Genomic DNA, 14113 nt, shown 5'->3' with positions numbered 1-14113 from the left:
TTGAACCCAGTTGGTCCCTTGAGATAAACATAGGCTGGATCTGTAGTGACCAAGAAAGGTAAACTGAACGACAGGCCTATGTTTTCTCTACCTGAAAGTAAATATATAAGACTGCAATTCATGCAATAAGAGATTTAAGGAAAGGGGGAAAAAAAAAAAGGGGGGAGGGAAGGGAAAGGGGGAGGTGAGACCTGCAACATGACAGCAGTTATACTAAAGAGGAAAGTACTTCCTTCACCAAAGAACTAACATTTCAGCATTCCAAAAGTCTTTACTCACTTTTCTCTGCATCACTATTATTACTGCCATTTTTTTCAGTTGGCAAGTCATGAAACTTTACAGGAACATATAAAGGTTCACTCTGCAATGAATCAGTATAAGTAAAAATACAGTTAAGAGGGATATTTAAATTATAAGCAATAGAACTAATCTAGCGAATTTGAAAACTAAATAAAGAAAAGCTTGGTGAATAGTAACAGAAACCCACAAAAAGTGGGTTTGAACACAGTGCATAGACTTGTCAAAAATGTGCATGCATAATGTATATAATGTATTTGCACATGTTGGTAAAATGCAGTATTCAGAGAGAACAGTGCACTTCTCTGTATATTGTCATGAACACAAAAATTATGACCAGCAAATTCAAACCTACTGATTTAATATGACAAAATAACTGATCAATATCACAGATGTTTATTAGAACTACAGTTTCTGTCCAAATTTTAAATTAGAAACACAAACTAGAAAATACAGAATATACAAAAATTACTATGTTCTCATTTTCTCACAAACTAGAACTAAACGTCAAAAAACTTCGGGAAAGGAACTCCAACATATAAGATACTTAGAAGTATTTTAAGCAATTAAAACTTCTGCTAACAAGACAAGTTTTAAACTGCTTGTTTAGATTGAATTAATAAACTGTAAGAGTCGTGCTGTTCAAACCATCACAAAGAGTGAAGTAATGAAAAAGATCTGATAGTTGCATATTCATTAGGCTCCTTGTTAAGGACCAGAATTTTTGTGGATGTTTAATGCAAAATTGTCCAAGATTCTAGAGTGTGGTGATCTGAACAAATTGGGCAGACTAAGATTTTATTCTTAAATGTAGATAGATAAAGTTGGGAAAAAAAACCCAACCAAAAATTAAACGAAGAATACGTCTGAAAATAATTCTTCAACTCAATTGCATCCCCCTACTCTGTTACAGAGATGGTGCAAACTTTAAAAGTTTTGTGGTTTGGATACATTTCTGCATGTGGTCCTCTGATTCAGGTACACTGATTAAGCAGTAATCTGCAATCAACAGGGGCATAACAAACTGTCATCTTTGGATGATGAAAATCACCCCAAAAATACTGCCTGGCAGTGCAGTTTCTCAGAACTGACTCTGAAACTGAGTCTGATTCTCTCTCAAAATGCAATGCAGGATCACAGTGTACAAAATACTCCATTGATTGAATGATTCTGTTGTATATTTTAGACTTGAAAACTGTTTGGCTTTACCACCAGCTCTACATATGTGGTTTTGGCAGGTACTGAGCTGAATATTTAAAGGTTTCCTTTGTATGACATAGTATTTCTTTGACAAACTGCTATAGAAACATTCAGAAGTGTTTTATTGAGCTGAGAAACCTGTATTTCTTATAATAAGCCATGTCATCATTTGCAGCACTTATTAGTAACATATAAGTTACCAATCCCCTTTGCCAAAAACTTTAACGTTTAAGACTACCATATTTTAAAATCAGTAATTCAGGTTAGTGGTGCCATGTTATTGTAAAGCATTGATCTTCACAAATTCAGGCACTTACCAGAGAACTGTTTACAGTGTTATCTGTTGTACAAGCAGCAAAATAACCTTCAGCATCTGCAAACTAATTACAGAACTTTAAATGTAATAAAAACTATAAAGGTAGCGTTATTAACAACTGAATTGTTTTCAGAATAAGTTTTTTAATTACTTTTTCCATATTTCTGTCACAATTCCCTCTCTCCCCTCAGCCCTCCTCCCCAATACCAAGAGGGCTTACAAGTTCAGTAAATAATTTTGGTATTTCCTTGTATCTCTTGGAGATCCCCACTGAATTCAACTACTCAGGTATGAATGCAGGATGAGGCTGTTAAGAAAGCCAAAACCTGTTAAGTTTAGTCTTAGCAAGACATGCTTCACATGTGCAGGAATTAACAACAAGCTGCTTCTTTCTTCATTTTACTGAGACAGAGTTCCTTTGCATAAAAATGTGGGACTCTGCCTCAGTTTTAACAACACTTAAATTACCATGAGGTCAAGTACCACTTTCTCCCTTTCTTTCTGCACCATACCAACCCCTGTTTCCTGACCTGCAGGTTGCTGTTCTACCATTATCTATTAAACAAAGGTAGCAATCTATTAAACAAAGCCTCTAATGTGGAAGAGGACTTAAATGTAAGGTGTGAGTGTTTACCCAAGCAATCACTATTGAAACAAAACCCTATAAATGTATTTTTGTTCCAGATTAATAAACACAAGGCATTTTAAAGGCACTTATAATGATTATACAGTTGAATATTTAACTACACTCCTTGGGAGGGAGGGAGTCTAACTTCACACTACAGTCCTGTCTGCACTGTTCTTTTGAAATAGACTAACATCAAAGTAATGGCTATTTCCTACAAATTATTTTAATATTATTTTTTTATAGGATTAGAAAGGAAAAATAGTGGGATTTCAGTACCAGTGCCATGAGTGCCACACACGTGACAGACTGAGTACTCTTACTCATAGCTGTCCAGTTCATGAGATCATACTATCTCTCTTAGAGAGAGCAGTGCACAAGATTCAGCTGGTCAATGTAACCACTACAACTCACACTAGGCAGCATCTTATTATTCTACTTATGTGCTCAGATTAATAAATTTGGTCAGTATAATTGTTCTGCACATCACCCTAATTTGACATTACTGCCAATAAAGAAACTGTAAGCTCTGTTTATGTCCTGATTATCTTATGAAGATCCTGAACAATGTCAAGTCTAACATGTGCCATACTATGCACAGACACTTGGCATTGATCTAGCAAAGATTATGTCAAGATATCAGCCATCTGTAAAATGTTCTTTGTGTTTAACTCAAAATTTGAAACAAAAAAACCAAAATGTTTATTTTTCTGGGGCTATTTTTGTTCTTTATGGTCTGGGGTTTTTTAAATAAAAATAATTTGGCTAAAAGTCATGTAACACTTATATTTAATTATGATAGTGTCACTATCAGTGAAGTTTAATATATCCAGAAGATCTGAAGTCTGTTCCTTTCATATAAGCTCATTTCTATAACAACATGTTGATTAACAGCATGTTCTTGGATCACATTTTCTGTTCTTTTAATGCAAGATTAATATCAGGCCAAATGCCTCACTGCTTCCTGAGTCCTGCTGTTCAGCATTCTGAAACACTGGCACAGAACAAGTGCCCTTCCCAGCATCTCTTAATTTCCTTGCAAAAAAAAAAAAAAAATATTTCTGTCATATAACAATAATTTTAGACTCTAGCACAAAGTATGCCTAGCTCTAGAATGGGTAAAGGAAGGTCACTCATGCATAAAGGCTATAAAAAACCAGTATTAACAACAACAAAAGCATAATTCTATCACCCTTACTAAATATAACTTCAAAACCCTCAAAACTTCTTAGCAAAAAGTTCATAGTTGTGCCAGAGACAAAAAGAGTCAGTACTAAAAATCAAGTACAGAGTCCAAATTCTGATTCCATTGGTTACAGTTGTAGGGGAAATAAAAGAGAAGCAACAGCCAGCAGTGGTGAGGCTCATTAGCTCTTCTTAAAAGGAATTATATTCTGCAACTGTCCACAATTAAATACCAGGTTAGACAGGCCAATGGTCTGGCCCAGTAAAGCATTTCTTATGACTCCTGGCACATCTCATATTGCTTTTTCCTTTCCTTTCATTCTTTCACAAGACAACTATGACTGCCATGTCCTCCTGTGCTAGGATTCAGTTTATAATTACTTTTCCGAAAGTACTATTTCATAAATATGTAAACTTTGTTCATCTCTAGTCCCTATTTTAAGCTTTTTTCCATACAAACTTAAACAAATACCACAACATTTACAGAGTTATGATACTTACAAAGGCTGCATGCCTTCCACGAAACCCACGAGTACACTGTTGCCTCCATGGTTTCCAAACAATAAATCCCAAGAGGTATAGAACAAACATGGATGTTTTTGCAAACGTACTGAAAAAAGGTTTGTTGTACTTTGTAAAAACATACTGTGGAAAGAAAATAATTGTAGTATCCAAAATTACCAAATAGGTGAGAATTCACAAAAATGAATGAACAGGTGTGAGAATATACTCCAGAACGGTATATTTGTTAGATAATACAAATATATATATATACATATTTTGCTTCCCAAAAAGACAGCACTATGAACATTGGCAGGGATGACCAAAACAACCACATGCCCTACTTGTTCTGGGGGTACCCCCTTCCAAGCTATTTCTACTGCCAACAAGAAGGCACTGAGCCATTTTGTAGAACATAATGCCACCAGAAAAAAATTATTTATTACTTGTATCTAACCGAGTAATATATTTACATGCCACTGAACTCAAATAGGCCTGAAAACACATTTATATAAAAATATTTCCTAAATTAAAGACTCCTTTTGTAAGCAATAATATAGTAATCAAAAATTAGAGAAGATTACTTTGATTAAGTAACATTTCAGTATCAACAGCGATTCCATTGGTTCATTGGAAAAAATGTTTTATTAATAATACAACATGTTAAGCACAAACATTTGTATATGTTTAATTTCAAGACTGATATAAAACATAACAACTTAAAGACAGTTCAGAAACCTGAATTTGATCAGAATTTATTAAAAACTCAATTTCCATTGCTAAAGCTCTATTTTAAGTCCTAAAACTTAACAGGAAGTAAATACCACAACAGTTTCAATATGGTGAACATCTGAACTAGATGCAATTACAAGGCTTAAACTCCATGACCTGAGTCCTTTCATCCTGGACTTATATATGCCCTGATCTACAATCCACCACCAGCCTGCCATGTTTACTACTTTTTGGGAAACATATGGGCATTATTTTAATCATTATGGTAATAAACAAAACAAACTCCCTATTTACAGTACGTAGTTATGAGCTTATGCTGTTCTATTTTAAAGTCATCAGTAACACCTTCTGTCTCAAAAGCAGCAGTCACTGAGTTGATCTTACTTGTAACTTTTAGTGGATACAGGCTGGTTCACTAACGCAAAGGGTATCACCTTCCCCTTACTGAAAAGGTTAAACATTACATAACACCACCCACTGAGTGTTTGAGTGACTATGTTTGTGCTGCATCTTTCTCTTCAACAGGCTTCTATATTCCCTTTAAGATGTGTGGAGCAGTACTTACAGAAGTGAGTTCTGAAGAGGCAACCCATATCACATCAACGAGGAGGAGGATGACGATTCCCAGAGCCAGTCGCCGACGCTGAGTGGATGAACTGCTCTGGGAGCTCATTCGGTTCATGATAAAAACCCACACCATTTGTAACCTGGTTAAGGTCAACAAAGAAACAAACACCAAAAGATTACAAACAGTGACACAAAAAAACCCCAATAAACAGCAGGACAAGTGTTTCACATACGTGAACTGGGCCCATATGTAAGGATGCATATGCTTGTGCTTGCTAAAAAGCAGATCTTTGACAGATATGGCATGAAATTTTCATTGGGGCAATCAGAAAGTAAATCTTGACTTTTAGAGAATTGATCAACTGCTCTAGCACTGAAAGTCAGCACAAGTAGGTAACACATACAATGCCTTTTTGTAATTTCTAGGTTACAAGTTCTGCTAAATTTGAAACTACTATATTTTGGTAAATTCAGATACCTGACAGTACAAATAAGTTTGATGTCTTGGGTCAAATATAATTCTGCTAACGGTAGTCAGAAACATGTTTAAACTTAAGGATTCAACAAACATTTCCAAAGTCATAGCAGGACATTTGGGCAAATTATGATCCCTCAAACCATGAAGAGTTTAAAAAAAAAGAAGAAAAATTGATTGTAAACTTAAAAAAGTCACCTTTACAGAGCAGCTCCTGATTTTCCCAGTAAAAAGAGGTGATCTACTTTGCTAACACAGTTTGATGAATTTAAATTAAACGTTGTTTTTTCCACGTGTCAACTTACAAATACTTCCTATCTCTTCATTATTTAAAAATTATTTATGAAAAAGACAGTGTCACAATGTCTTCAGTAAGGAAGTTCCATTTCTTTTTTCCAGAGTAGCCTGTTCCTCAGATTAATGATTCAAATGCCCAGATATGCACAAGTATATTGGAGATAATGGCTTTGTTTCCTGGTTTGACTCATGCCTCTCCTTTACAATATAGTTTCTGCCACGTTCAAATCTTGACACTTTTTCCTTCATTTCTCAAAGGGCTTCTTTCCAAAGAAAAATGAACAGGCAGAGTTCCTGAAGTGTAATTATACCACTAGATCTATGCTGATATATTCTATGTGTGGGCATCAGTTCTGGGTAATTACTCTCCTTTCCTGACAGAATGGCAGGATTGACAAAAGAAAGCAGAAGTCTGTAAGTAGGGAGGGGCAAAGTTATGAAAGGCTCAGCAAGGAATTACAGTTTTTACTTGATAAGGAATAAAGGAGAAACATTTGTTCTCAAAGAGAGAATAAATCGGTGTATTAAACTCGAGCAAACTAACAGAAAGGTTTTCATGCTTGAAAGCTTATAAAGGTTTTTTCAGGTTCTATGAATTGATCTAATAGATGCTACATATTATACTCTACAAACTTTGCCTTCATTTTATTATGACTAATAGCCTATGAACCATTATATTAAGTTATATACAGCCTAAAAAATTGCTCATGTGGTTGCATAATAGGAAGCAAAAATGGAAGGTGGGCATGAAAGGGTTCAAATGAGCTGGAAGGAAGAAATCTCATACCATGTCAGGCTACAGCACAATTCATGAACACTATTAAGGTGTACTAGAAACGGAACCCACTCCTGTCTCCCACCAGTTACGTGCTGCAGGAAGGAGGGGGAGATACAGCTGGAGACAGGAAGGAGCAGCAGTAGCCTGATAAACTGGATGTCTCTACATCAGATGCTCACATCTGCAGCTTTTCTGTTCTCACCACAAACTACTTCAAAGGATATAGCACATAAACACTGTGAACAGAGACCATGCAAAGATATTGTGCACAGTCTGTAGTTGCTCAGTATTGTACTCAGCTTGTCTACATCAGGCTTGTACAAATCCCTTGCTCTAAGGTCCCTCAGCAGGAAGGAAATAAAGAATGATAGAATATCCACTACTTCTTAGAGAAGAAGTTACATATAAAGTTATTCACAGTCTAACTACATACTGCACCATTTATTTTGTACTCACGATAAGTAGATTCTAAAATTCTAAATAAAGAGCCCATAATTATGTCTTGAAGTCGAAATTTTTTGTATGTTACAGTAAGAACAGCTATTACTTTCTCATCTGACTACAAAGGGTCTGTTTAACATTTCTGTGTGCCTAATATAGCCCTTTGCTTGATTCTTCCATAACAAGGCAAAAAGCTTGTGGAGAAAGGGTGAGTACAAAGTCCTCATTGTGCAGCATGAAGCACCTTCAAGCTATAGGCAATACTTAAAACACCCATAATGCTCAGTAGAAAAAGAGAACCCTACGGAAACTGATACACTAAGTTTTAGGACAGGATTAAAACCCTGTAAAACATCACACAAAATGCACAGACAGATAGAAACTACTATTTTGAGATGTTTTAGACAGATACATTGTCCTACCAATTAACAAAGTACCAGTACTGATGAACTTGCAATGACATACATCTCCACACATTTCTTTATGTTTGGCTTCTGTACATTGAGGGCAATATGGTCTGACAAAAATGAATAAGATTTACTTTTCTCATACATACCTTTCACAATAACAGTAAAAGAGAAAGAAAAATTGCTGACTAAAAAGCTTCACACATCATGTCAAAGTGAAGACAGTCTCCTAAAATGAAAAAAAAAAAAAAAGCAAAGTTTAAACCATTGTGTAGATGTGTATATTGCACGTCTCTTCGCAAAACATTTTCTAAAATGTTGAGTTCCATAAGTTCTGTTGCAGCTCAAGTCCTAAGTGTTGAGGACAGACAGGTCTACAACCTTAAGAACTGACCTTCATAAAAAATGCTAGGACAGTACTGAATCACAAGAAAACAGCTTTTTTAACTTTACTACTTTTGATATTTCAAAGAACATGATCCCTTCCTTATTAATTAAAGAGGTTCACATGAGAAACAAGAGTCTGATGACGTTAAATTCTGATTTTTTTTAAGCTATGCAGAGAAAGGCCCTATTGTTAAGCCCACATTCCTAAGCAAAGAATCTAAACGTTAGAGTTAGGAAGGTAGTGGAAGAGTGTATAGGCTTTTTGCCCTTAATATACTCTAGAAACGTAAGGCATCTCCATGTTATGTTTTGTGGAAACCCACTGAACTCAACATTTACACACTGCTCAACAACCACCAAGTTCAAACCTTTTCCACACAGTTTACCAAATCACTATAGCTGATTAAAAAAAAAAAAAAAGCCAACAAAAACCAATAAACAAACTGGAAGATGTATTTTGCACAAGACACAAGCATCTGATTATCCATCTCCTATTCCACAAAGCCTAAGCTCACTGTAGATCCTGAACACCTGTTTAGTTCAGTGCCCTCACATACAAAGAGTAGCTGCTAGTCATGTTTTTCTTCTTACACTACCAACCCAATTAGAGATTAAGATCGGTATCTCAGATAACCAAGACTTAAACCAGAAGACTTTTATTCATACAAAGCTCAAACAGTTTGAACATGCCCAATTTAGGCACCCAAAAGAACCAAATATAACAATAACAAAAACAAAAGAAATTCTTCCCTCCACGTACACTAACACAAAGATCACTAAGAGAAAGATACCATTCAGTTGCTTACTTCTCGCCCCTACTTAATCCATGTTTTAGTTACATTCAAGTGACCAGGTGCAGAACTTGCACCTAAATTCAGTTGTTATGCCAGACACATACCCGACCCTTTATCAGCATGCACAATCTACTGTGGGCTGTTCTCACTGGAGCTGATCACACAGAACCCTGTTCACCGTTTATTACCAATAACTAGCCCATTTCAGGATAAGGACAAAGGTTTAGCATATTGACATAACATCTGACACCTAAACCAAGAACTGTTCAAGACATTTCTCCCTAAGAACATGGCTTTACCCTTACAAAGGTGCACAAGTTATGATAAATTTAAGCCACCAGAAGACACATAGGCTGAAATAGAAATGACGGTTTAAAAGTATTAAATACAGCAGAAACTTCAGCATGTTCACCTTTTGTTTCCATTATTAGGAAATAAATATGCTTTCCACATGGTGTAACTTTAAATATACCACTCAAAATTTGACATTTAAAAGAATATTCATTTAAAAGGCATTTCTTAATATCGTTATCATTTTCAGCAAATAGCACAGAGATCTTGTAAAGTGGTTTTTTTTATTCATTTATTTACCATCTCCACAGTCTTAGATTTGGTGCTGTCATCTTGTGGAACCATTTTTAAGCCAGTTACATGAAGATCTTCTGAAAAAAAAAATTAAAAATATACTTAACATTTCTTGTCATGATACACTACTTCGGTTTTAAAATGTTGCAGTATTTTAGATCATGTAAGCAGAGTCACTGCTTTAATTTATGATACCAAAAAAAACACAAAGATGGTCTCACTATGTAGTGTACAATGTATGTTCACATAGATGATTGCACTAAAGCCACCAGGCTCAGCAGCCTGTCAAACTCTGCTGTTCCAAACATGCAACAAGCAACCTCTGAGGGCAGAATGAATAACTGCATCATTGACACTTCATGTGTAATCTTATATTAAGAGCATTAAATATTTCTTTGTGCAGATTATCACTTTTACACATTAAAAGTTCCACCCAAAAAAAAAGAAAAATCACATGAAACTCGCAAACTATGAAATCACTTCTATTGCATTGACAGTTAGGGAAGAGAACATTATAAGCCAGAGAACTGTTAAATAATTGCAAAACAGAAGTATTGCATCTGGCTGTTCTATGAGGAAAATACAGCCCCTCCTGCCCCAAAAGAAAAAAAGAAAAATCAAAGAGTACATAACAAGAATGAAAACAGACCGAGAACAGCAGCTCAGTCACAAACCATGGTGCAAGCAAGTCAACTTGAAATTCTTCCTTGTATTTACTCAAGATTATTTCATATACAATTTGAAAGACAACATACCAAGATAAGGCTTGCACACAGAAGAAATGGGTTTAGTTTTTCCAGTTATACCGGCTGCTCCAATAATACCAGTTCTAGGATACAACCTCCTCCACCCTTTGACATGTGCTGTCATCAGGTGACTCTTGTTTCACATTTGATTACTTTTGAGATAAGATAAACAGAGACACTGCTTTCACTCTAACTAGAAAAAATCTGAAAGTAAACTCATTTTACACCTATAGGAAATGTACGTTAAATCAATGTTAATCTAACACAGCCCTGACCTCCACTAAAAAGGGTGTCACGAGATGAGAAAAAAGGCAAGAATCTCCAGGAGAGGTGGAAAGCTGAGCCTTATGCAACAAGACTATTACATTCACTGTCATTTGTACTCAAAGAAAGTTTCCTGTAGGATCTTTAAAATATAGTGAACCAAAAGATCCAGAAAACAAGAAGCCAAGTTTTCCATGCCAGTATTGAGTACTGCAACAAGAGATCACTGTTCCTAGCTAAATAAAAAGTTATACAACACCAAAGTTTGAACAGAAAGGACGTTAGCTGTACTACCAAAATAAGAGAATTTAGCTTAACATAAAGAGACATTTTAGGAATCTGGCACTACACAATGTAACAGTTATACTGTCAAACTGTCATGGCACAGCTGGATCCCGGTATCTAAGGAATAAAAAGAACACCTGAAATTCAAGCTTCCTATCCAGCACTTACCCAAAATTCATGAAACAACGTTTCTTACATAGAACTAGTAACACAATTAACCTATTGCATACTTCAGAGTCTTTACCAGCTACCAGAGTAGCCAAGCACACAGTTCTCAGTTCGTTCTCATGTCACCCCAGCAAGGCTGTGACCCTGCTGGACACGAACAACTCGGACCGCACTGAGTTAGAAACACCCAAGTTTCAGGTCTGCAGAGTGAAAGCTGACAATGGAACTGACACTGACCTCCTTCTCCTGCTTGTCCAGGAACATCAGAAGAAAAAACCCCATGTCAAGCTGCCAAGGTGTTACCACGTACAAGGCAATCTCGAGCCACCAGTAGCTATATATTTAACATCAGCTGAGGATTACATATGACATCCCTTTCACATGCTGCAGATCTAATCTTGTCTAGGGCAAGGACTAAACATATCTGCTTTGTCACAGGATATACAGCCACGTATCCCTGATAAGGACCAGCAGGGCAGCTTTCAATGGGACACTGGCAGCTGAAAGCTGAGCCCTCCAGGCACAGAAGAAATCGGCACAATCACCACACTCAGAGTTAAGGGGGGGGTCTCCTCCTTCCTTCCTGTCACTGGTATCTTTGGGGGAAAGTAGCTGGAAGGAGGGAAGGAAATGAGTAAGTCTCCTTAATGCACTCAGAGAAAAGTGGATGCCTGAGGAGAAAGAAATGTGGATCAAGCCCTTGGGATCTTGGAAGAGTAAAGATAAGTATCCTGCACTTGCAGCTAAAATACTAGAGACCAGTGGAGCAAAAGGAGCTGCAGCCCAAGCAGGGGGTGCATAGATGCCCCCCCACACACACACCCCAGGAGAGGCAGGACAGCGGTGCCAGCTCAGAATCAATGAATCCATCAGGCTGGAAAACACCTCTGAGATCATCCAATCCAACCTATGATCAAACACCACCGTGTCAACCAGAACATGGCTCTGAGCGCCACATCCAATCTTTCCTTAAACACTTCCAGGGACGGTGACTCCACCACCTCCCTGGGCAGCCCATTCCAGTGTTTAATCATCCTTTCTGTGAAGAATTTCTTCCAAATGTCCAACTTAAACCTCCCATGGCACAACTTAAGACTGTGTTCTCTCGTCCTGTCATTGGCTGCCTAGAAGAGCCCGACCCCCAGCCGGCTAAAACCTCCCGACAGGGAATTGCAGGGAGCAATAAGGTCGCCCCTGAGCCTCCTCTTATCCAGGCTGATCCTCCGCTCAGCTCCCTCAGCTGCTCCTCACAGGACTTGTGCTCCAGACCCTTCACCAGCTCCGTTGCCTTTCTCTGGACTCTCTCCAGCTCCTCAGTGCCTTTCCTGCAGTGAGAGGTGACGGGGCTGGGCACAGCACTCGAGGTGCGGCCTCTCCAGTGCCGAGTTCAGGGCGGAATCACTTCCCTGCTCCTGCCACACTATTCCTGCCACACGCTGGCTCTGGGCTGAGTGGGACCCCTCCGTACGCACCCCCTCTATCCCGGGCAGGGGCTGCCCCGGGAAGGGAGCGCAGAGCGCCTTCCCCGCGCCGCTGTCACGGGCGGACGGGGCCGAGGGGCGGCGGCACCGAGTCACACACACACCCCCACACACCCACACGCACACACCCGGCCCAGGCGGAGAGCAGAGCTCCCTCCCGGCCTCGCTGCCCGCAGCCCCCCGGCTTCTCTCTCCCCTCGGCCGGTCCCTCCCGACGGTACCTGAGGCCGCGCCGGGCCCGGCACACCCCGCGCTCCGTCCGGCGGCGGCACCGCCCGCCCGCGCCGGACACCCCCAATCCATCGCCGAGACCGCGAGCGACCGCCCCTCCCCGCCCTCGGGACGGCCCCATCGAGCCGCTCGGCTGGCAGCTCGCCGCCCCTGCCCTGGCTGCGGGAGGAGATGGGCGGGGATGGAGCCGGTTGTGTTCCCATCCCCGGCCGCACTCCGGTCGCATCCCCATCCCCGTCTCCATCCCTATCCCTGTCCCCATTCCCATCGCCGTTCCCATCCCCATCTCTGTCTCCGTCCCTATCCCCTTCGTCGTCCTTATCCCCGTTCCATCGTAGTCCTCATCCCCTTCCCCATCTGTATCCCCGTCCCCAAACCCTTCGTCATCCGCATCCCAGTCCCATCCCCGTCCTCCTCCCCATGCCCATGCCCGTCCCCACCCTCATCCCCGTGACCAACCCCAGCTCCATCCCTATCCCCGTTCCCATTCTCTCTGTCCTTTGGTGCTGTGCCAAAGGCTGAGGTCCCGGTGCCCGCACCGCGGTGTCCCCGGGCGTGGCCGGGGGCGGGCGGGAGCAGCTTCGCTCCATGTCCCGCTTGGAAACCCCGCTCCGCTGCGGGGAATGCCGCGCTGGGCTCCGGCTCCTCTCCCGGAGTCCTCTCTGGCCCGGCGGGAGCTGGGGGATAGCGGGAAGAGCCACAGCGGGTGGTAAATCCGGATTTATTCTGGTTCCACCAGGCGTGGGACATCCCCTGCGGCTCCTGGGCAGCTCTTCCTCGGCTCCTGGGAGCAGAACTGGCTGTTCTGTCGAGATGAACCCATGGGAATGGGTAGAACTGCTCTGATAGAGGAGAACTCCCTCTATAGAGGGGCAGTTATCTAGTATTTATACGGGCTTTCCCAAAGCACTGAGATAAGCAGGTCAAAAAAAAAAAAAAAGGAAAAGAAACTAAAATATGAAGGAATAGAGAAGGCAGAGGAAGAGAGCACGGACTGAAGAACTAGAGATGGAGAAGTGGGATGCAGCTTGAAACTAGTCTGTCAAAAAAAAAAGGGAAGAAAGAAAATCCAACGTGCAAGACCCTTGAGAAATGTCCTACAATGCAGTGAAATGGTGGAACCTTTATTTCATAGTTACCATAATCTTTACACTCTGTGGTACAAAATCTCATGGGACTGGGAAATAGTGTCAACTTATTAAATTCTCAAAATGTCTGCTTCATAACACACTTTTAATAGTATAAAAAAGTGAAATTGTGTAGATGTATAAGCTATATTAAAGCAGACTTCCCTTAAATTTGAGATGTGTAAGGTAGTGACTAACAAGCTGTAAAAGGAAATACTAGACAA

At 39.9% G+C, this 14113-nt stretch overlaps 1 protein-coding gene across 10 annotated transcripts in view; it reads right to left on the bottom strand.

The window, feature by feature from the left end:
- Positions 1-12837, bottom strand: part of SLC35F5 (solute carrier family 35 member F5) — a 32883-nt gene extending 20046 nt beyond the window's left edge. The window contains exons 1-7 of one of the 10 annotated variants that reach the window (XM_032693038.1): positions 12753-12837; positions 9594-9664; positions 7971-8050; positions 5422-5563; positions 4125-4268; positions 1815-1877; positions 280-361 (exon numbers count right to left, since the gene is read on the bottom strand). In XM_032693038.1, coding sequence (XP_032548929.1) covers positions 280-361; positions 1815-1877; positions 4125-4268; positions 5422-5556 — 424 coding nt within the window. In that variant the 5' untranslated portion in view covers positions 5557-5563; positions 7971-8050; positions 9594-9664; positions 12753-12837. Of the gene's footprint in view, positions 1-279; positions 362-1814; positions 1878-4124; positions 4269-5421; positions 5564-7970; positions 8051-9593; positions 9665-10342; positions 11255-11287; positions 12459-12659 lie in introns of those variants that run through there. The other 9 variants (XM_032693037.1, XM_032693035.1, XM_032693032.1 and 6 more) reach the window with 9 other exon arrangements.
- Between the last annotated feature and the right edge of the window lie 1276 nt (positions 12838-14113).

Source organism: Chiroxiphia lanceolata, chromosome 7, assembly GCF_009829145.1.
Source record: "Chiroxiphia lanceolata isolate bChiLan1 chromosome 7, bChiLan1.pri, whole genome shotgun sequence".
Classification (NCBI taxonomy): domain Eukaryota; kingdom Metazoa; phylum Chordata; class Aves; order Passeriformes; family Pipridae; genus Chiroxiphia; species Chiroxiphia lanceolata.
Note: the sequence above shows the minus strand (reverse complement) of the source record. Positions and strands in the feature narration are given on the sequence as shown.